The sequence below is a fragment of the Poromitra crassiceps genome, assembly GCF_964638095.1.
Source record: "Poromitra crassiceps genome assembly, chromosome: 17".
Taxonomy (NCBI): Eukaryota; Metazoa; Chordata; class Actinopteri; order Beryciformes; family Melamphaidae; genus Poromitra; species Poromitra crassiceps.
Genome location: NC_139635.1, coordinates 2,666,113 through 2,690,213, shown reverse-complemented (window position 1 = coordinate 2,690,213; position 24,101 = coordinate 2,666,113). Strand labels below are relative to the sequence as shown.

Here is a 24,101-nt window from a genome sequence, read left to right as displayed (position 1 = left end):
AACGTTTATACCGTTGGAAAGCCTGTTTATTTCCATTTTTTAAATGGTGACCATTTGTAAGAGTATGCATTTGTGGGATGCGCAGATGTAGTTTTGAGCTTCCTTCCTCAGGTGCCCATGATACCAGGGGGGGCTTTGTGTCTCCCCATAGGATTCCACTCTGCACAAGAGTGGGAGACAGAGCCCAGGATGTCCTCGGCTGTTCCTTTTACTCCTCTCTGGGGAAAGCCTCCCCAAAATTGAGGAACCCAGGCTAGCAGGTGTATAGGGAAAATAATGGCCTGTCCCTCGGATAAGATTTAGAGGCCTGGAGGGATATACTAACCCCCCCACTTGTGTAACCTGTGTACTCCAGTCAAACAATTTGTGCTATGTTTTTAATGAACATAATTAGGATTGTATAATTTACATTATAACTTTCTCTCATCATAGGTCAATGCAGAGTTTTTCATGGCATCCATTCGTCCGGAACTGAGTGAAGAAGGGACTAACAGGCATCAGGTGGAGATGAAGATGATAGACTCCCTTCAGGACTTCCTTTATGAAGCAGAAGGTATGTCATTTCTGATTCCCTGCAAATCCCATATTCCGTTGTCAAATTGTCCCCTGCACCCTCCGACCTCTCCTTCTCTGTTCTCTCCTCCTCTCTGTCCTCTCTGGGGGGGGGGGGGGGGGGGGGGGGTGTGGAGGAGGAGGGAGCAGAGAGGTCTGTTCCCTCCCCCGCCTCCTCCTCTCGCGTTCCCCCTGCTCTCCCTCCCCGGCACCCTCCCACCTCTCCTTCTCTGTTCTCTCCTCCTCTCTGTCCTCTCCCCTCTCTCACACTCCCGCTGCACTCCTTCCCCTGCACCCTCCCACCTCTCCTTCTCTGTTCTCTCCTCCTCTCTGTCCTCTCTGGGGGGGGGGGGGGGGGATGTGGAGGAGGAGGGGGCGGAGAGGTCTGTTCCCTCCCCCGCCTCCTCCTCCCGCGTTCCCCCTGCTCTCCCTCCCCTGCACCCTCCCACCTCTCCTTCTCTGTTCTCTCCTCCTCTCTGTCCTCTCCCCTCTCTCACCTTCTTCCTGCACTCCTTCCCCTGCACCCTCCCACCTCTCCTTCTCTGTTCTCTCCTCCTCCCTGTCCTCTCTGGGGGGGGGGGGGGGGGGGATGTGGGGGAGGAGGGGACAGAGAGGTCTGTTCCCTTCCCCGCCTCCTCCTCTCGCGTTCCCCCTGCTCTCCCTCCCCTGCACCCTCCCACCTCTCCTTCTCTGTTCTCTCCTCCTCTCTGTCCTCTCCCCTCTCTCACATTCCCCCTGCACTCCCTCCCCTGCACCCTCCCACCTCTCCTTCTCTGTTCTCTCCTCCTCTCTGTCCTCTCTGGGGGGAGGGGGGGGGGGGTGGAGGAGGAGGGAACCCCGCCTCCTCCCTCTCGCGTTCCCCCTGCTCTCCCTCCCCTGCACCCTCCCATCTCTCCTTCTCTGTTCTCTCCTCCTCCACATGTCCCATTCTCTCCCCACCTCCTTCTCCCTCCCTCTGCTCCTCCTCCTTCTCCTCTTCTCCCCTATTTTCCCGAATCCCTGCCACTTCCTGCTCTCCCCTCTCTCATATTCCCCCTGCTCTCCTTCCCCTGCACCCTCCCGCCTCTCCTTCTCTGTTCTCTCCTCCTCCACATTTTTCATTTTCTCCCCCCCCTCCCCCTAATCCGGGCCCGTATCCTACTCCCTCCCCCCCCCCAACCCTAGACCCTACCTCTACCCTGGCTCTCCCTCCCCTGCACCCTCCCGTCTCTCCTTCTCTGTTCCCTCCTCCTCCGCATTTCCCCCTGCGTCTCTCCTTCTCTGTTCCCTCCTCCTCCGCGTTTCCCGTTTTCTCCCCGCCTCCTCCCTCCCTCACACTCCCCCTGCTTCTCTACCCTGGCTCTCCCTCCCCTGCACCCTCATCTCTCCTTCTCTGTTCTCTCCTCCTCCACATTTCCTATTTTCTCCCCACCTCCCCCCTCTCCTCCGTCTATATTGCTCATTCTCTCCCCACCTCCTCCCTCCCCCTGCTCTCTTCTCCGCCACACCTCCCCTCCCTTCCCCTCTCCTGCTCTCTCCTCTTGCTCCTTCCCCACCTCCTATACCCTCCAGCATCTCCCATTCCCTCCCCACCCCATCACTCTCTCACATTCCCCCTGCTCTTCTCCCTTCTCCTGCTCTCTCCTCTGCTCTCCCCTCATTCCTATATTTTCTATATTATCAATTGTTCAAATGTTATCTTTATTCTGTATATTCTTGTTACTGTTGTGTCAGCTAGAATTAGCTAGACATACTTTCTGTGAAGCCCTCTGAGACATGCTTGTGAATTAGGGCTATATAAATAAACTTGACTTGACTTGACTTGACTAGTGTTTTAATAATTGAATTTGATTGCTTGTAGTCTTAAAAACATATCCAAGTTTCACCTGCAGTTGCACTAAAATGTTTTGATGGGAATTATTTTCCAGGGTACCCTCCATTTTAACCCATTTAGGGCTGAGGCCGATTAAAAAAATGTCTTCCAAGTCAAACAGTTTTCTGAAAAACCTATGTTTCTATATCAGTGGTTCTCAAACTTCTTCATGTCAGGCAGGGCATCAGCTGTCATCTTGTGGCTGAGATTACCTTTGTGTAATTCACTAAATAGTAAGCAGTAAAAAGGACATTTAAACTGTCACATAACACTTAAATCTATTTGCGTCAAAGCTGAAGATCAGGGGCATGCAGATGACACCAACGGTCCAAGTCCCATCACACCTGCAAGGCTTCTTCAGTGGATCACAGGTCAAGGTCACATCCCACTACTTCCGTCAGAGAAGAAGGATTTTGGTGTAGTGATTGAGTTCAACCATGATTGCACTAAAGTCTTTGGAGCGGACCACACTGTCTGTTACCCTGTTGTGTCTGCATGTGCCAACACCATTTCGCTTCCTGTAAAACACATGAGCTCCTCTGCTCAATTCAAAGCGGTTCTAACAGAGGCTTTTCATCACGGTCAAGAATTTAGCTCTGTCTAAAGAATTGCCTTAAAATTTGAGATTTGTGGCTTTTCACTGTCAACTACCCCTCAAAGAAACCGACGTCGTTTCCTGCAACCATTTATAACCAACAGCCTTTTACTATGGCGCTCAAGGGCCATCTTTATAAAGTTTTATTGTTGTGGCCCTCTTAACTTGTCACAGCACAAAAAATAATAGACAATTTCTTTATAACAAAATATCCATATCGTTTTAATTTTGTTCAGACGAGTTCCACTACTTTAAAAGTACATTAGAGAAGGGTATTGGTCTGTATGACATGTTACACAGAATATTGTCTTCAAGATGTCTGAACATTTGGTTAGGTAGTAGGTACCCATACCGTCTACTATATGGGTTGTCATAGTATGACTGATATAATTCATTTATTTAGAATTTAGCACTGTCTAAAGAATGGCCTTTTTTCTTTCTATGTAGCTTTCATTGAAGTTGACCTCAGAAGCATTTTGGGGGGGGGGGGGGGGGGGGGCTGTCCATTCGGCTTTATTGAGATGATAAATGTGACATTTCCTATTCCATTCATTGATTTGATAGATTCATTCATACCATATGCGGCCATAAATCAATATGGTTGAAGCTGATGCTTCAGAAGGGTCACAGTTAGCATACTGATCACTCCTTTTACTTCATCTTTTGTCATCCACATTAGCTATCTTTACATGCTTGATTAATTTAGTTCTTAACCGCCGTTAATCATAACCCAGTTTTTGGTCAACACATTGTCAACATCAGAACTCTGTTATTAGAATAACCTGGTTAAGCTCCTACACCAATTATGAGAAACCTGGTTACGTTTCCTGGCTAACCCCAATATTTTTTTTTGATCAAAGTTTTTTTTATTGTTAATTACACAGTATTTGTATACAGGTGTTTGTTCTGTTTTCTTTTTCTTTTGAGATGTACAACCTCAGAAGCATTTTGAGATTTTATTATTTACCTGTAACTTTCAAAAGTTTATACAATGTTTTACTGTTTACATGTTTCTACATTTTTCTGATGTAAGAGGCAATTTACCATGTTGTGGCTGCACTGTTGTCAGTCACAACAAAATGCTGGTTCTGTTTACATTGTTCTATAAAGAACCAACAGGCACTTTACCATGTGGCTGCACTGTTGTCAGTCACAACAATTAAATGTTGGTTCTACAGTTTACATTTTCCATAAAGAACCAACAGGCACTTTACCATGTGACTAGCTGCTGCACTAACAGTGCAGTCACAATAAATACAAGTGGAATACATATGTTGTCAAGTTGTTTACTTGAGTTCTGATTAAAACCTTGAAACATTTGCATCTAAGGTACATGATTCAGTACATAGTTCAGTACAGCTAAATAAATATCTTTGCCGAAGGACTCTGATGGTCTTGTAACATCAATAGTGGCCGTGAGGCCGGCCAAATCCTGTTCACAGAGAGGACATTCAACACGTGGAAGAATCACTCCAGAGCTGGTCACATCCATCTCACTGGCAGTGTCGACAGGAAGAGTTGGATCCTCCATTCCCTAAATTTAAACAATCACATTTCAAAATGTCGTCGGGGAATAAAGGAAAGCACATTTAGATCAACATGTAAACATTATACTACATTGCAAGTATCAATATAGTATCTGGTCCTCTTTTTCTTCAATGTGTCCAAAGGAATAAGACTCATACAGCGTTTGAAGAGTGCTATCAGAGGTCATTTATAAGTCTTATACATAGGCCTTATTGTAAATGATATGCTGTGAATACATTTCATTTTAATGGTTTGGGTTTTAACCTTCAAGTTCTGGAAAAAATAACGTTTTATTGGTACCTCTGCCAGTTGTGGAGGATCTACAGGATTGTGGAGGAGTCCCATTGTCCACAGTTGTTGTGGAGACCTGTTGTGCTCTGTCCTCAGAGGGTGATGATCCCAACCCACCCTGAAGACATCTAGATCCTTCTGCAGACGTGGTAGAAATACATACTGGGCGCAGTACATGTGGATGCCGTCATCAGGATCAAGCACACCTTCGTCCTCAAGGCTGTGAAGAATCTCATAGTAGACGTTTGTAACGCCGTTCCAAACATCTCGCCACAAACGCTGTATTCTGTAAAAATATATATATATATATATATATATATATATATACATCATATAGCCTCAATTTCATAAAGTATCATTTTCACAGATTATGACACGGGTTGACTGAGGCAACATCTGAAGATTATATATACCTTTGATTATGCACACTCTTTCCTGACATGAAACTGCCCCTGCCGCAGCCCCTGATGGTGAACATACATCGTGCTATGCCAACATTTTCTACTCCTTGGTCACCTCTTACTCTAAAAGAGAATATATCACACAAAGACAAAAAGAAACATGATACATTAACTTTAAACACTCAACTTTAACAACTTTCCAAATCCATAGTCATTACCAGAATAGATGGAGGAGTGATTAGGTATTGTATACTCCGCAACATTACCATAGACATATATAGTTGACTTCTTGTGACAAAAACTGTGATATTATTGTAAGTCGCTTTGGATAAAAGCGTCTGCCAAATGACGAAATGTAATGTAATGTAATATAGGGCATAGCAGTTGGCATAGTTATCTGGTGCCTCTAAAAATCGACCATTAATTTTTCCCATAGAGATTTACAACAATATTGATATCACTTATTGTAAGCCTAGAATCAAGCTATCCAGGTGAATCATGACCATAAAATCTTTGATTCTGTGAAAATAAATTATGTTAAAAAAAACTGTAATAAGACTTGGATAGAATGTATCCGTGAAGAAGAAGCAGCACAGTAAAACACTGCTTGTCGAGTTAAAAACCTTTATGTTTATTCTATGTCTTTTGCAGACAATTCCTTAATTAAAATATTTGCACCTGGATCCGGCATGATCGTCATCATTCAAGTGCAACACTTACAATTGATATAAATATTTTTGTAAATCTCTATGGGAAAAATGAATGGTCAATTTGTTTTAGTGGCACCAGATAATCACGCCCACTGCAATTGCCTATAGTGATTTAATTTATCAACTTACAAAAATTTGAACAACTCACAAATTAAGCAATGACTATCATGGTGGCACACATATATTAGTTGGGATTACCTTAATGGAAAACCATACTTTTCCACTGCCTCCGAGAAGAAATCAAGTGCAGTGGATGCTTTATTGTCGGCTGCTGCACCCAGGTACATGATCTGGAGCAGACAATATTTTAATTCAGTGGAAAGCAATACAAGCATTTGAAGACCTGTGAATCTAGTCAATCCATGTTTTTATGCACCAGTCATTTGTTATGAATGAAGACGGCACCCGGGAGCAGTATGGGTTAGCGCCCCAGCCTGTGTCTTCCGTGAGGAAGAAGCCTAACAAACCCACGAGAGGCCTCTAGGAGGGCCATTCAACCCGCAAGTGGAGCCTGCAGTACCACCACGGCCCAAGAAACATTCACACCAGAATGAACTGTTTGGAGCGGAGAGTCTGGTACACCAGGTCCTGGACCTGGTGAGACGCAGGAGGAGCCCGGCCAGGAGGCAACCCACAGAGCCTTGTCCCTCCAAGTGCCAGACAAACCCCCCACCCCCCCCCCCCCCCCACCCCTTCCCGGTCCCGGCAGAGTAGTTCTGGAGCAGCAGATTGAGTGGCCCTGTCTTGCCCTACAGGCTGATCGTGGGTAGTTATTGGGACGTAAGTCGGGGCTTGATCAACCCCGGCTGGGTCACCTGGGTGAGGGTGTATGACGTTATGTTGCGAAACCAGACCCGAAACATCCTTTGACCCCAGGGTACATTACTGATGATACGTCCCAGTTGCATCCATGTGATGTTTTTCTCTTCTAGTTATGTGGTATAATATGCATACAGATAACAGTATACAGGTATAGTAGCCTATAGGCTCATTCCTTTTAGAATGTCCTACCCATAGCAAGTTTAGCAGTAGACCTAGAATTTTAAACTGTCATCTCAATTCATGTATGATTAATGATTATTAAATAAATTACCTTTCGTGAGAAGCCATCAACCCCTCCAAAGACAACAAGGCCATATCTTGGGGGGGAGATAGAATAAAAACACTTTAAATAAATTATCTCTGTATAGATTAGTTTGATGCAAAACAAGGGTGTTAAAATATCATAGGGAATAATAAATAAAATATTTAGCAAATGTACTGTACATCTAAAATATCATGTAAGCATTAAATGTATGGCCTACCTGATGAGTTTGTGGTTTGTATCGATATGTACCAAGTAAAGAGGACCCGGAACAGAATATGTCCTCCTTGCAACACACCCCATCGCTGACAATCGTGAGACTATGCCAACTGGGTCCACACGATGCATGGATGAATACACTCTCTTCCACTGGACACGGTGTCCCATGGCCCGCAGGATTCCTTTCATCATTCTGTATCCCACGTGTGGAGTTCTGGCCTTCACTGATCTCACCAAATGATCTAGTTGTTCATCACTTACGTTACTGTATGACTGGGTTATGGAAAGACCATTATCATGCATGCGCCGTTTCACTGTCCTTTCAGATACACCTAGAGTTCTTGCAATGCATGACACTGGTAGGGCCATTTCTATCAGGCTTTGTAGTGCCTGAGGACACACAACATATTTTGGCCGTCCCATTTCTCCTTGTAACACTGCTGGCACCTGACTCTCACTCTGGGTCTGATTAGTGTTGCCCTGTATATTGAGAAGCGTTGACAGTTCAGTGAACGTATTGATGACATCCTGTGGCATCTCAACCTGGCCTAACAATGATCTAAAAATAACCATCTCCTGGTTGACCACACATCTCAAGTAGTCCACATCTAGAGGCAGTCTTTGCATTATCTGGGAAACTTTAGTGAGTAGCCTCTGCTGAAAGTCTCTTTTCAGTTGGTCCTAGAAGAACAATCAAACAGGATTTCACATTAGTGTACTGGCTTAATACATTTGTTTAAGTCACACATACTGTACATTTAACAAACAGCATGCAATTTAACATTAAGTGTCTAGTGGGCAACCATAGACGTAGTCTAAGCCACTTCCAGCAAGACATAAGGGCTGCAACTAAAGGTGTCTTTTCCCTTTATTATAGTTATGATAATCCTATGACTTCCGTTGTAAACTAAGAATATTCATGTAATATTCAAACATGTATTGACAAAACCACCTGTGCCCAGAGATAGCCAACAAGAATGAAGTAAGACTTGTCGTGGTAAATAAATACATACATAGGCCTACACACACAGACACGTACATATAAATAGATAATAAATATAAATTAATAAGTATAGTTTTGTGGAAGTGCGGGAGAAAGACTCGAAACCAAAGTTGTATCCGACTGGATTTATTTTCTCACACTTCAACTGCGATCATACAGGTAAAAGTGGGCTGCTAACATGTTGCTTTGTAGGCTACTCCCCAAACCATCGTGCCACCTACCTGAACCCCCCGCCCCTGTTAAAGGGGCCCCTACCATCAGGTGAATGTCTTTCCCCATTGTCTCTGCTGTGGTACGCCACACACGCCCCCCCAGAATTCACCCAAACCCCACTCCTAATAACGGCGCGGAGGCCGGATCAGCCGACCGTAACGGCTCTGCTTCACAGGCACACTCTCAGAGTCCTGAACAGCAGACCCTCGGGGCCGAGGGGTGGCGGGGGACCTGCCCAGGTCTACGGGAAAAGAGTCAGCAGGGGGCAGCACAGCAAGGGGAAGGGGGACCACAAGCTTGTTGGGAGGTCGCCCACGCCGTGGGGGAAGCGCCACCTCCACCGACTTGCTTAAATCCAAATGGGCGGGCTTCAGGCGGTCCACCGAAACGTGCTCCTTCCTCCCCCCTATGTCCAGCACAAAATACTTGGTCCCTGCTTCCAGAACGCGAAAGGGGCCGTCATAGGGGGGCTGCAGCGGCGACCGGTGCGCGTCATGCCGCACGAAGACATAACCCGCCGAGAGCAGATCCGGCGGCATGTGCACCTCCGGCACGTCGTGTCTCGAAGTGGGGACAGGGACAAAATCCTTGGCCACGTCCAGGAGCGCCGCCCGCTGACGAGCGGCCGACCAGGGAGCGTCAACCCCTGGAATGAACTCTCCCGGCACTCGTAATGGCTGGCCATACACCAACTCAGCAGATGAAGACTGCAGGTCCTCTTTGGGGGCCGTCCGCAGGCCCAGCATGACCCACGGAAGCCTGTCCACCCAGCCACCATCCACGAGGCTAGCCCGGAGAGCGGCTTTCATAGAACGGTGAAACCTCTCGCACAGTCCATTCGCCGGCGGGTGGTAGGCTGTGGTGCGGTGAAGCTTCGTGCCCAGCCCCTCTGCCATAGCACCCCAGAGCTCCGACGTGAACTGTGGACCACGGTCCGAAGTGAGGTCAGCCGGCGCGCCGAACCTGGCGACCCACGACCCGATGAAGGCCCTAGTCACCTCTGCCGTTGTGGTCGACGACAACGGCACCGCCTCCGGCCACCGGGTGGTCCTGTCCACCATCGTGAGGAGGTGAGTGAACCCATGGGAGGAGGGAAGTGGCCCCACCAGGTCCACGTTGACGTGGTCAAACCGCCGCTCCGGAACCAGGAACGGGGCCCAGGGGGCTTTGGTGTGGCGATGAACTTTAGCCCGCTGGCAGGCTACACACTGTCTAGCCCAATCTCGTACTTCCTTCTTCAGGCCTGGCCAGACGAACTTGGCCGCTACCAGCTTCACAGACGACTTCACCCCCGGGTGTGAAAGTCCATGCATGGCGTCGAAAACCTGCCGGCGCCACTCGACTGGAACCAAGGGCCTCGCCAGCCCCGTAGAGACATCGCACAGGAGCGTGGCGCCGACGTCACCAAACGCCACCTCCTGTAGCCGCAGCCCGGTCTCCGCTGACCGGCAGGCCTGCACTCCCGCGTCGTTGGCCTGATCCGCGGCCATGCCGGCGTAGTCGAGCCCCAGGTGCACGGCGCCCGCCACCGCCCGGGAGAGGCAGTCTGCCACAAAGTTGTGCTTTCCCGCCACGTGCTGGATGTCTGTGGTGTACTCTGAGATCTCAGCCAGTTGACGCTGCTGGCGTCCGGTCCTGGGTGGCTCCGCCTTGGACATAGCGGATGCCAGTGGCTTATGATCCACGTACGCAGTGAACCGACGCCCCTCCAGCAGGAACCTGAAGTGCCGGACCGCCAGGAACAAACCCAGGAGTTCACGATCGAAAGTGCTATACTTCCTCTCATTGTCCCGTAACTTCCTGCTAAAGAAAGCCAATGGCTGCCAGGCACCACTCACCCACTGCTCATAAACCGCCCCCACCGCGTAGTCCGATGCGTCGGTGGTGAGGGCGACTGGGTGCCAGCAAGGCAGCGTCGGCCAGCACGTCCTTAGCGTCCTGGAACGCTTTGTCCCGCTCCGAGGACCAGTCCACCGCGGCCTTGGGGTCGCGACCCCGCAGTGCGTCGTACAGAGACCGCATGTGATGTGCCGCCCGAGGGATGAACCTGTTGTAAAAATTTACCATCCCCAAGAACTCCTGCAGCGCTTTCACAGTCCGGGGGCGTGGGAACGTGGCCACGGCGTCCACCTTGGCGGGCAGAGGAACAGAGCCCTCCGCGGTGACTCTGTGCCCCAGGAAGTCGATGACCGCCACGCCGAACCGACACTTGGCTGGATTTATGATGAGCCCGTGCTCCCCGAGCCGCACGAACAACTGTCGAAGGTGGCCCATGTGCTGCTCCGGCGACGCACTTGCCACCAGGATATCATCCAAGTACACGAACAAAAACGGCATGCTCCGCAACACAGAGTCCATCAGCCGTTGAAATGTCTGCGCTGCCCCCTTGAGGCCAAAGGGCATACGCAGAAACTCGAACAGTCCGAATGGAGTTATTACCGCTGTCTTAGGCACATCCTGCGGGCGCACCGGGACCTGATGATAGCCCCGCACTAGATCCACCTTAGAAAACATTGTTGCCCCCGCCAAGTGGGCCGAGAAGTCTTGTATGTGCGGGACTGGATAGCGGTCAGGCGTCGTGGCGTTGTTGAGGCGGCGGTAGTCCCCGCACGGGCGCCACCCGCCATCGGCCTTCGTCACCATATGCAGCGGGGAAGCCCACGGGCTGTCGGAGCGACGAACGATCCCCAGGCGCTCCATAGCTGCAAACTCCTCTCTGGCAATGGCGAGCTTGGCTGGATCCAGGCGGCGCGCGCGCGCGTAGACCGGGGGGCCAGTGGTGGCGATGTAATGTTCGACTCCATGCTTAGCCACCACCGCTGAGAAAGTGGGGGTGGTGAGAACTGGGAAGTCACTGAGGAGGCGCTGGTACTCGTCACCGGTGGCGAGCACATTGGACAGCCCGATCGTCCCCACGTCGCCCCGTGAACACGGGTAGGAACAGAATGAAGTGGCGTCAATCAGGCGGCGGTTCTTAACGTCCACTAATAATCCGAATGCACACAGAAAGTCCGCACCGAGCAGGGGTAGCGACACCCTCGCCCTGACAAAATCCCAGCCAAAACGGCGACCGGCAAAACACACCTCCACATACCTTGTGCCAAAAGTACATATGGGCGTGCCATTTGCAGCGACCAGGGCGGGGCCTGCCACCCCAGCCATGTCCTCCATTGCAGACGCGGGCAAAATGCTATGCTGAGCGCCAGAGTCCACCAGCAATCGCCTGCCTGAAACAGTGTCTCTGATAAACAGCAGCTTGCCAGCCTCACCAACGCTCATCGCTGCTGCTGAACGCTGGCTCTCCCGTTTCCCTGGGCGCCAAACTTGCAGGGCGGCCGGCACTGCTTTGCCTTAGCTCCAAACCTCCTGTGGAAATAACACAGCCCGTCGTCCTCCCTGCGGTGGCCGCCTGCTGCCGCCACTGCATACGCCGCATCCTCCGGTGGCGCCGTCCAGACTGGCGCGGGATGCAGCGCGTGCACGTGCAGCTGACGAGTGGCGAGGAAAATCCTGTCCGCCTCGGCCGCCAACGCACGGTAGTCCCTGGAGGCAGAAAGCGGGGACCCTGCCAGGACAGCACGCACAGAGCTTGGCAGCTGCCGCAGGAATATATGCGTGAGGAGGAAAGCCGGATCCGACGAGCCCAGCGTGGCCAAAATCTTATCCATTAACTCAGACGGCTTGCTGTCGCCAAGTCCATTCAGAGACAGAATCCGCTCTGCCTTCTCCACCTCTGACAGTTCAAATGTTCTCAACAGCAAAGCCTTGATGGCCTCGTACTTGCCAGTGGGAGGGGGGTCGTCAAGCAGCTCCAACACTCGGCCGGTTACCGAATTGTCCAACGCGGCCACCACGTAATAGTACCTTGTGGTGTCATCCACAATCCGCTTTAGTCCAAACTGCGCCTCAATGTGGCGAAACCACGAGCGCGGACTGGCATGCCAGAACGGTGGAAGTTTCACGGAGCCCGTGCCAACATTAGCGGCCAACCCGGCACCGCTGCCCGGGCTGTCGGAGACGTCCTCATCGCCGCTTACGTCAGGCCCAGGGCTGAATCCCTTCCTGGGCTTATTTTTTTTCGGCATCGTTCAATCAATAACGGTGCTCAATCGGAGCCCCGTCCAGGGTCACCAATGTGGAAGTGCGGGAGAAAGACTCAAAACCAAAGTTGTATCCGACTGGATTTATTTTCTCACACTTCAACTGCGATCATACAGGTAAAAGTGGGCTGCTAACATGTTGCTTTGTAGGCTACTCCCCAAACCATCGTGCCACCTACCTGAACCCCCCGCCCCTGTTAAAGGGGCCCCTACCATCAGGTGAATGTCTTTCCCCATTGTCTCTGCTGTGGTACGCCACAGTTTCAACATTTAATCCTCATAAGGGGTGTTGATGAAGATGCGCGATACATCATGATCCAAGTGTTAATGTCACATTACCATTGGTCTTCCCAAGTCCCTCTCAGGACTGCTAACCTAGCTACGTTAGCTAGGTTCGCAGTCCTGAGAGGGGCTAGTCTTCCCAATGGTAAGGTTTGTCCTTGTCCCAGAGTAATTGCAATTATAATTGTAATAATTATTATTAGTAGTAGTAGAAGTACTAGTAGTGGTAGTGGTAGTAGTAGTATTACCTGAACTGGGGTACCCGCAGATACTGGCGTTTGGGCATGTGTTTGGGCCATTGTATAAAGCTAACGTTGATCTTCTTCTATGGAAACGTTTCTTCTTCTACAAATCTGTAGACATCTTTACATTAATCTGGGCCATACTGCCGCCTAGTGGCAGGTCAAGGATATGGTTGTTGGTAGCGCAGGTTGATGACGTAACATGGCAGGAGGGCGGGGGGAGGGGGGCGACCTGTCACTCAGTTATTCCACGCCCCTCTCGGTTGAGGGCACCGCCCCCACGTCAGATCGAGGCCAAATGAAACTTGAAAGTTTTTCGTCGCCGAAAGTGGAGAAACTTAGAAGCGAAAAAAAACAAAATCTGAAACCGAAAAAATATGATTTGAATCTGTAAAACAAAGATCTGAATGAAAAAAATAAAAGATCTGAATGGAAAAAAAAATCTGAAACTGAAAAAATAAAATAATACTAAAAAAAAATTAACTGAAAAAAACTTTTGAATACATTTTGGTATTTTTCAAGTTCAAGATAAAAATAAGAGACTTTCGGGTAACATTTTTATTTTTCAACATCATTGTATTGACGTTCAGGTTCAAGTTTATGTTTTTCACTTCTGTTAAATGATCAAGACCTTTGGCCCGATTCTGAGCCCATAATCAACGGCTTAAAAAGTGGTAAAGCTCCTGGACCAGACGGATATACGGCAAAGTACTATAAAAAAATGTCACCAATTCTCCTCCCTTACCTTCACCGTCTGCTCTCATGTGCATTGGTGAACGAGGGCTTACCCCAAACAATGTATGAGGCAGTCATAACTGTAATTCCCAAAAAGGGAAAAGACCCCCAAGAAGTGGGCTCATATAGACCCCTATCACTGCTTAATCTAGATAATCGATTGCTAGCTAAAATATTAGCCCTTAGATTAAATAAAGTAATTAGTAAACTCATACATCCAGATCAGACGGGATTCATTCCAAACAGACACTCTTTTTTCAATTTGCGGCGTTTATTTAATATCATGTACTCTAAACGCTTCCCAGAGGATGACCTGGTCATTGCCTCTCTTGATGCCGAAAAAGCATTTGATCAAGTTGAATGGAATTACTTATTCTCTGTACTACATAAATTTAAAATAGGAGAAACATTCATCAAATATGTGAAATTACTTTATAAATGCCCTAAAGCTAGAATTATTACAAATCAAACTATATCTTCTGAATTCCCACTTCATAGGGGGACAAAACAAGGCTGCGTTCTCTCTCCTCTCCTGTTCGCTCTAGCCATTGAACCATTGGCGGAGTTGATACGATCTGACCCTTTTATCCATGGTTATGACACAGGTATGACACAAAACAGAATTTCTTTGTATGCAGATGACATCTTATTATATATTAAGAAACCTGAGATTAGCATCCTTCGTATTCTGGACCGAATCAAATTTTTTGGCAGTTTTTCTGGCTACCGTATCAATTGGACCAAAAGTGAATTGATGCCCATTAAACTGCAAGACCCAATATTTTTAAATTCAATACCTTTTAAGATAGCTACTAATAAATTTACATACAGCTGAGAAAAGCCCTGTGCACAGCAGTGCTCTGCTCCTGGGTGCTGGCTGGTGCAGGGTGAATCACAAAAGTAAAAAAGAAGTTATCCAGCGCACACCAGGGTAGGAAAATAGACACTTTATTAGGCTACATTAAAAACAAGAGACAAGACTTGTCTCTTGTTTTTAATGTAGCCTAATAAAGTGTCTATTTTCCTACCCTGGTGTGCGCTGGATAACTTCTTTTTTACTTTAATAAATTTACATATTTAGGCATCCACATTACAAAAAGATACTGTGACTTATATAAAGAAAACTTCCCACCATTTCTTACGAAACTACAGATGTCTCTGAGGTACTGGCAAACCCTCCCTCTCTCCCTTATTGGTAGAGCGAATACAATCAAAATGATCAGCCTCCCTCAAATATTATATCTCTTTCAAAATCTGCCAGTCTACATAACTAAGAATATCTTAAAAAAATTAGACTCAATAATTAATCCTTTTCTGTGGAACAATAAAAGCCATCGGATCAAAAAGAGTCATCTATGTAAACCTAAATGTGAGGGCGGGCTGGGTTTGCCAGATTTCATTAGATATTATTATGCAGCCAATGCCAGAGTTATTATGTTTTATTTTCATACCATCCAACATTCCCCTACATGGTTGACATTAGAAAGGGAAGACTGTTATCCATATAAACCAGAGACTATCCTTCTGGCCTCATCCAGAGTACAACGTTCTAAGTATAATGACAACCTGTTAATACGTACATCAGATGACATCTGGAAACAGATATGCAAACACAATGATTGGAGTTCATTATATCTATTGATGCCAATAACAGGGAACCCTTTATTCCCCCCATCCATTTCTGATCCAACCTTTAAGACCTGGGAAAGAGCGGGTATTGTGACTATTTCAGATCTGTATGTTGATGATGTTTTCCCCTCATTTCAACAACTTACCCATAAAATAGGATTGCCTAGACAAGACTTCTTTAGGTATTTGCAGATAAGGGATTATGTTCAGAAACATGTTCCTTCTTATAAGACACTGGCCCATTCTACAATCAGAGAAATAATGAGACGCTCCCCCTATTCTCCTCACCTTATATCAGACTTTTATTTGAATACACGACAGGGTGGAGCTGGTACATCCAATATACGGGCACAATGGGAAAGAGAACTGGATGTCCAAATCACAGAAGAACAGTGGAGCCGTAGTCTTGTGCAGATACATAGATGCTCTATAAATGTCAGACACTGCCTCATGCAATTTAAAATTGTACATAGGCTACACTACTCAAGGGTGAAATTGCATAGGTTATTTCCCTGTCTCACCTACATGTGAGAAATGTGAGACTAACGAGGCCACGCTTGCCCACAGCTTTATACTTTGCCCCAAGATCGAGAATTACTGGATTAATGTTTTTAACACAATCTCTGAAATACTTGCACACCAAGTGAAACCAGACCGACAAACCATTATTTTTAACGTTTCAGAAATGATAGACGGACACTCAACAGCCCATCAACATTTTCTTAATTTTTGTCTTATGTCTGCTAAGAAATGTATACTAAGACTTTGGAAGGGGAAAGAGCTTCCCAATGTAAAAATGTGGCTCGCTGACCTCGTAAACACTTTGGAAGTGGAAAGGATCAGATATCTCAGGTTGGATCAGACAGATAGGTTTGATTTAATATGGCAACCTCTCATTCAACACCTGCAGGGCGCCTCTAATAGAGACTAGTATGCCTTATTTTAAGTATTGTCACCCTAGGATATTCTCTTCCACCCCCCCCCCCCCATAGTCCTTCTCCCCCCCAATACACTTTTTCTTTTTCCCTCATTTTTTTTTTGTTTTCTTTTTGTTTTTCTTGTGTGTTTACTGTTTTTTTTTGTTTTGTTTAGTTTTTGCTTTGGGGTGTACGATATGTGTATAAAAAACAAAAAAAACAAGCTTCATGACACTCAATCCTTTATGCCCAAGAATATATGTGTGGCTAACATGTCAAATTATCTCCAGATACATAAACAATTTGTTATAGTTTCAGAAAATATCGCTTTGCTAGTTTTCACTGTCAATGTTTTTTTTTTGTTTTTTGTTTCTGAACTATTGATTGGTATCTGTAAAAGAGAAACAGCAATCACATGCTGGGTTGACACATGGTGAAAAAACAAAGTGATGTGTGTACATGTGCTTGAATAAATAAACAAAAAGAAAAAGAAAAAAAGATGCCTGCCAAAGCACACGGAGAGGCGCACGAGGGGGGGGGGATTGTTCCTGTCTATAGTGGGCCATGCCTGGCTGGGGGTGTCATGGCGCAGCATCTGACCGATGAAGTCCACCTCGTAGTAATCCAAACCACGTGGTGGACGTATCTGATACTTCAGGCAACCTCCTTCTTTGTCGTACTCGCTGCTATCTGGCTCAAAGGATCAAAATGTTGAGAAGATCTGGCAGGACCTGCTGCTTGGGAGGCAGAGATCCAGCACGAGGGATCAGGTGTTCCACGGTTGGAACCAATGGATGCCTAGGTCTTCTCAAGTTGTCATATGACACCAGCGTTGGCCTTGACGCTACACTTTACCACTTGGTGTTGGTGTCGTCTACACTACAGCATACAAACTTGTGACAACCCCCACAAAAGAACGCCCAATTAGACTGCGGTGGTTAAGTGTGAGGGTCAGGGCAATGGCAGAATGAAAGGAGGAGGAAGGAGCTGATGCTGCGACGAAAGGAGTTGGGGATCCTCGAGCCTGGCTGGGTCTCAGTTCCTAAGGAGCAGCGCTGGTACCATTTCCACATCCCAGGATTTCAAAGACAAGGCCAATGCATTCCTTTCCAAGCCCATGCCACAAAGTTTTGTCTATTTTGCCTGTGTAGTCGGGATTGGAGACAAGTGAGAGCCCAGGCTGGCCATCAGTTTGATCATCTCTGGGTTCTGCTTAATGCTGGTTGGCTATTACTGTATCCTGCCTGTCTGGTTCAGCAGCACCATCCGCAGGGTCAGAACAGCTGTCCACTGGTCTTTTAAAATGTCCAGACATATTGCTCCTGTACTGATGTTAGGATGCCAGATCTTAGTGATGAATCACACCTTTGGTGGTTTAAAAGGATATGTTTCAGAGATTTTTATTTCAAGTTGATAACTGCCAGTGCGTCTGGTGGACCTATCTCCCCTCTCAGTTCTGTGAAGTTCTCATCCACCAAAACACCCTGTTACTCGGCTCTTCGCTTTTGAGAACTTCTTTGAACTCCCGCTCGACAATTGGAAAACAATGTTAGCCATCACTGTCTTCTTTGCTACTCAAAGCTGCACCGAGCTAGATCGACCCAGGCTTGCCTCTCAGGGTTAGGACACTATTATCGATGTTCAGGTGAGAGTACTGTGAGCGGGGTACTCAAATCTCTGGAAGTTGGCTCTTAGGTCTTGTGGTGACTTAGCGAAGAGGTGAGATATATGTGAGGGAACACACCTCAACAGTGCTACTGGTTCTCTTTTGTCTACCGAGGGAAGAGCTCTGGTTCCTTGGTTGGAACTTGTGCTTTTCCGCCGTCTACTGGGCCTAGTCATACCACCTGCAGGGTGGCATACTGACATCACAGATGATGTCACTGTGTGTTTTATTACATCCCTGATGATGTGTGTGTGTTATTTTTTTTAATGATTTATTTATGGGATTTTTCAAGTTTACACAAACAAAACACGTACATCACAACACAACACACATAAGTTCACAGTTACATCAAAACAACATATCCACGAAGGGGGGGATACCATACAGAGAAAAAAGTAAATAAATTATATTAAATAAGATAAACAACAAAGGGGGGGGGGTAGACAGAATTAAGGATAAAAAGAGGTCAGTAGAAGTAGCTTATACAGAGGTCAGATACTGTGGGTCGGGGTCAAGACTAGATCAAGAGGGACCAAAGGTTCTTCGGTCCGGATAATTTGGATGCCATTTATATATTCTGAAAAAGGCTGCCAGATTTTATAGTACTTGTGCAGGGCCTGATGATGTGTTCTATGACATCACCAATGTCAGAAGGCTGACAGCCACCAGCCAGCTGAGGGAAGGGAAATGAGACAGGAGACAGAAACACAGCGAAGCAGGTCAGGGAAACAACCAAAAAACAGTCAAAATATCTCTTTGTAACAAACTCAACCTCAACAAGGTGGACATCAATGGGAAGCATGTAGGGGTGTCACGATAATTCGTCGCACGATATATCGCGATATCGAAACGTCACGATATGCGTATCGTCAGAAAAAAATGATATCGTAAAAAAAATATATATATATATATATATTTTTGCTCCTGAATAATAATAGAACAAATTTAGCAGAATCAACACGCATGAGTGAGGGGGTAGACTACTACTGGCATGGCAAAACAGCTCAAGGGGTACATAAGATTACATAAGTTTAGGGACCATTGAGCATGAGTTATTTAAGAAATAGATTGTATACTTTATTTTTCTTTCACCATGCAACAAACATTTAGTTTGTGACAGTGTGACACATTCTATTGCAAGAGAAGCATTATCTTCCATGTTGTTTTATAGTTATTATAATAACAATTTCCAAAAACAGCATTTGTTTTGTATTTTGTGTATTTCAAATGAAAGACTATTTTTCCAGTATTTTCCCAGGGCTCCCTTGAAAAGAGGTTTCGATTTCAACAGGACTCACATGGTTAAATAAATGATAAATAAATACAAAAGTATTTACTTTTGTTAAAAAGAATATTGTTAAAATCGTATCGTTATCGTGAACCCAATATCGTGTATCGTATCGTGAAATTAGTATCGTGACACCCCTAGAAGCATGTCATCATCAGGGTTGACTTCAACGTGCCAATGAAGGACAAGCACGTGCTGATGATCCACCTGGGAACCCCCTGCCCCCCCAGGTGACGTCTTCTTCTACTCCTTGCGGTGTGACATTGATGTCTTTCAGAGGCTGTAGCGGGCTCAGATTTAAAACTAGAGTGAAGATACTGGGATCATATGAAGCTAGAAGACCTAAGGTGTCCCATTGGTAACCATGTCATGATAGCTTGTCGGCAAGGGGGTGCAATACTGCTCCAAATTTAGGCAAAACTTTGGCGAGGGAAAAACTGCAATTTTCAAATTGCCCCCTCACAATTTTTAACTGCCCCTTCAGTCACTTCATCCTGGAGTCGGGGCCTGGCTTGGCACCCAACCCAACTGGATCAGGCCAGAGCCATGTAGATAGAAGAGTCCCGACATCTCCATTCACTCCAATGGACCAGTTTTTTACTCTCGAGTTCCAGGAAGTAGAGTTGCAGCAAAATAGACAGTTTGTGTTGTACTCTGAAAGGTTTTTTTCCCCCTTGAATCAAATTGTACATTATCAGCTTTATTTTAGCATGCAAAAGTAGCGCGAGACCCATTCCTGGCTGTTCATTGGCTAATGAGTCTCGCATTTTGGTCCTCCGCTGACGCCACTCTCTCTCTAGAGCAGAGGTTCTCAAATGTTTTTCAGCCAAGGACCCCTTACAAGATAGAAAATATACCGGGGACCCCCTCATTCTGATTTGCGATTTTGGGCTAAGCTTAATTGTTTCCACGGTAACGTGCTTGACTTTTAATTTGATAGGTTTGTTATTAGAATGTAATCCATGAACCATTTTAGATTTAAAGCATAAACTATTTTCGTTGAACTATGAAGATTTTGCAAAAAAAAAATATATATATATTTTTTTTATTACATTACATTACGTCATTTAGCAGACACTTTTGTTTTGTCCAAAGCGACTTACAATATCACAATTTGTCAACAGTAGCCTACAGAAAACCACTATGCAACACAATCAATGACAGCCAAGATATTTTGATAGACTAGCACCATGTAGGAAGTAGTTTGAGAAGGAATAATTAACATGTAGCATTTTATTTTTTAATAAAACATTTTTTTTTTTTACTTGAAAACTTTTCGCGGACCCCCTGGCAAAGTGCCCTGGGGGTCCGTGGACCCCCATTTGAGAACCACTGCTCTAGAGGACACGAGATCAGGCTAAGTAAGGGGTCCTGTGATCCAACGGGCCTGTGACGACAAGAGACCAGCACAGAATACACACACACAAAGACGAGAGACCAGCACAGAATACACAGACACACACGAAGACGAGACACCAGCACAGAATACACAGACACACACACACACATGAAGACGAGAGACCAGCACAGAACACACACACACACAAAGACGAGACACCAGCAAAGAATACAGAAAGCTTGACTTTTTATTGACCACACATTAAAAAAAAGTCAACCACACTACACTGTACACGTGTCCACTGACTGTCAAACAATTCACCTGGAGCTTCTTTACATGGCTCCATGGCTCTACCAATTGGCCTACCAGTCTCTTCCACTTGTGCTATTTCCTGTTTCCTGTCCCGGACTGAGTTGCACCCATTGCAACTCGAGCGGGCAACTCATAGATGTCTTGCGTCAAAATGCGGGTAGGCATGCAAACCCCTCCCCCCCCCCAACTCAGGATCCAGTGAGGGCTTTTATTTTTGGCTGGGGGATTATTGGGCCTTTTTAAAGGAACGTGGCAATATTTTGGAAGATTCGACTATTTGCCATACTAGGCATCTCTCTATGCGTGCTCGATTCCTAGGCTCGCCCGCAGCTCTGCTGCTGTGTGGCCTTGCCTGCGCTATTGGCGTGCAGGTGTGTGTGAGTTGCTCACAAAATGTAGTTTACATGTGCGCGGGTGCATGTCTTATGACATCACAATGACTCATATGACATCATCAGTGGGGGAAAAAATTAAACAGAAGAAACAAACATTGCCCATATGCTCCCTTTTATATATATATATATATATATATATATATATATAGATAGATATAGATAGATATAGATATAGATATAGATATAGATATAGATAGATTCCGGATAGTGAGATGAGAAGATAGATGCCCTTCTCTTCTCTGTGCTTGCAGTAGAAAAGTAGTCCCTCCTGGTAGTTAGCTTAGCACATTGATTGATAGTCTGCGGAACGGGCTAGCCTAATCCCATTAAGTCACCAAATACAAATTTCAACAGCATCAAAACGCTCTTATGTACATGTAGTCATCATGTACTCACGATGCAATGAAATAATAATGTAAAATTACGAGACATTGTAATTTTCGAAGCAAATAAAGCAAACTACTTCCTGACAAAACCGGAAGTTCAAGTTATGTATTTTTCTTTTCTACTACACGCACAGAGAAGAGCATCTATCTTCTCGTCTTACTATTGGGAAGATGGCAAAGGCGAATCTCCCAAAATGACGGCAATTTCCTTTAAGATCAAGATAGAGGGGGTAGTGTCTGTGAGAGAGACCTCTGTGTTCTTTACACAGGACGTGATCGTGAGCAGTCCTGATGGGATTTAACGGCCTTTCCCATTGCTGAGTTTTAGAAGGATGGGGGCCTGGTGTCTGATCATGCCGTGGCCATTCTCAAAAGGTCAATGACAAAGATCCCTCCGCCATCTCTCCCACTCTTTCTATGTTAATACATCCATTCGTGCTTGCATTGCCAACATCACTGATGAAGGGTATGGTGCAAATCATGTCCCTGTCCTTGTTGGTGGAAATTACTTTTGGAAAAATAAACGGGGGAAAAAAAAAAGACAAATTTGGTGGTATGATGCTGTGAGGCGTAGAGGAGGCGGAGCTAAGCCAGGTAGCTGTAAGTGTCTTTCTCTCCGTCTACTCGTTCCAGGTACTCCTTCTCTATTAGGATGTCGATACATTTCTGAAAAACAACAACACATCAACTGAGATAAACAGCGTCATTACTGACACAAAAACATCTACTGAGATAAACAGCATCATTACTGACACACAAAACATCTACTGAGATAAACAGCGTCATTACTGACACAAAAACATCTACTGAGATAAACAGCATCATTACTGACACACAAAACATCTACTGAGATAAACAGCGTCATTACTGACACAAAAACATCTACTGAGATAAACAGCGTCATTACTGACACAAAAACATCTACTGAGATAAACAGCATCATTACTGATACACAAAACATCTACTGAGATAAACAGCGTCATTACTGACACACAAAACATCTACTGAGATAAACAGCGTCATTACTGATGCACAAAACATCTACTGAGATAAACAGCGTCATTACTGACACAAAAACATCTACTGAGATAAACAGCGTCATTACTGACACACAAAACATCTACTGAGATAAACAGCGTCATTACTGATGCACAAAACATCCAATGAGATAAACAGCGTCATTACTGACACAAAAACATCTACTGAGATAAACGGCATCATTATTGACACACAAAACATCTACTGAGATAAACGGCATCATTACTGACACACAAAACATCTACTGAGATAAACAGCGTCATTACTGACGCACAAAACATCTACTGAGATAAACGGCATCATTATTGACACACAAAACATCTACTGAGATAAACAGCGTCATTACTGACACACAAAACATCCACTGAGATAAACAGCGTCATTACTGACACACAAAACATCTACTGAGATAAACAGCGTCGTTACTGACACACAAAACATCTACTGAGATAAACAGCGTCATTACTGACACACAAAAACATCTACTGAGATAAACAGCATCATTACTGACACACAAAACATCTACTGAGATAAACAGCGTCATTACTGACACACAAAACATCTACTGAGATAAACAGCGTCATTACTGACGCACAAAACATCTACTGAGATAAACAGCGTCATTACTGACACAAAAACATCTACTGAGATAAACGGCATCATTATTGACACACAAAACATCTACTGAGATAAACAGCGTCATTACTGACACACAAAACATCTACTGAGATAAACAGCGTCATTACTGACACAAAAACATCTACTGAGATAAACAGCATCATTACTGACACAAAAACATCTACTGAGATAAACAGCGTCATTACTGACACACAAAACATCTACTGAGATAAACAGCATCATTACTGATGCACAAAACATCTACTGAGATAAACAGCATCATTACTGACACACAAAAAATCTACTGATATAAATAGCATCATTATTGACACACAAAACACATCTGAGATAAACATTAATTTTCCCTTTTCCCTCACCCCCCCTCAGGCCCGGCTCCAGACCCAAGTTACAGAGGGGGCCTGCCCCTAGCTTGGGGGGGCCAAGCTACCCAAGGGGGGTCCGGGGGGATTCTCCCCCGGAAGAAGATTTTGTACATTTTAAAGTAAAAATCGTCAACCTGGTGCATTTGAGAGCAAAATGAAGAGGCTAAATCTATGAAGAACTACACACATCTCTAATGTGTTGTGACTTTACAAATAATTAGGCCTAAACAATTAACATTAAGTGTATTTACACATTGTGCACAAATTGCATTCATTGTGACAAATTTACAATAGTTAATATCCAGCCAGAATCATTGCAAATGG

General features: G+C 45.6%; 1 protein-coding gene across 1 annotated transcript in view; it reads right to left on the bottom strand.

The window, feature by feature from the left end:
- Positions 1 to 21,524: 21,524 nt before the first annotated feature.
- cul1a (cullin 1a) overlaps positions 21,525 to 24,101 on the bottom strand; it is an 89,648-nt gene continuing 87,071 nt past the window's right edge. The window contains exon 23 of the mRNA XM_083653420.1: positions 21,525 to 22,404. Within this exon, the coding sequence (XP_083509546.1) occupies positions 22,324 to 22,404 (81 nt within the window). The 3' untranslated portion in view covers positions 21,525 to 22,323. The remainder of the gene's footprint in view (positions 22,405 to 24,101) is intronic.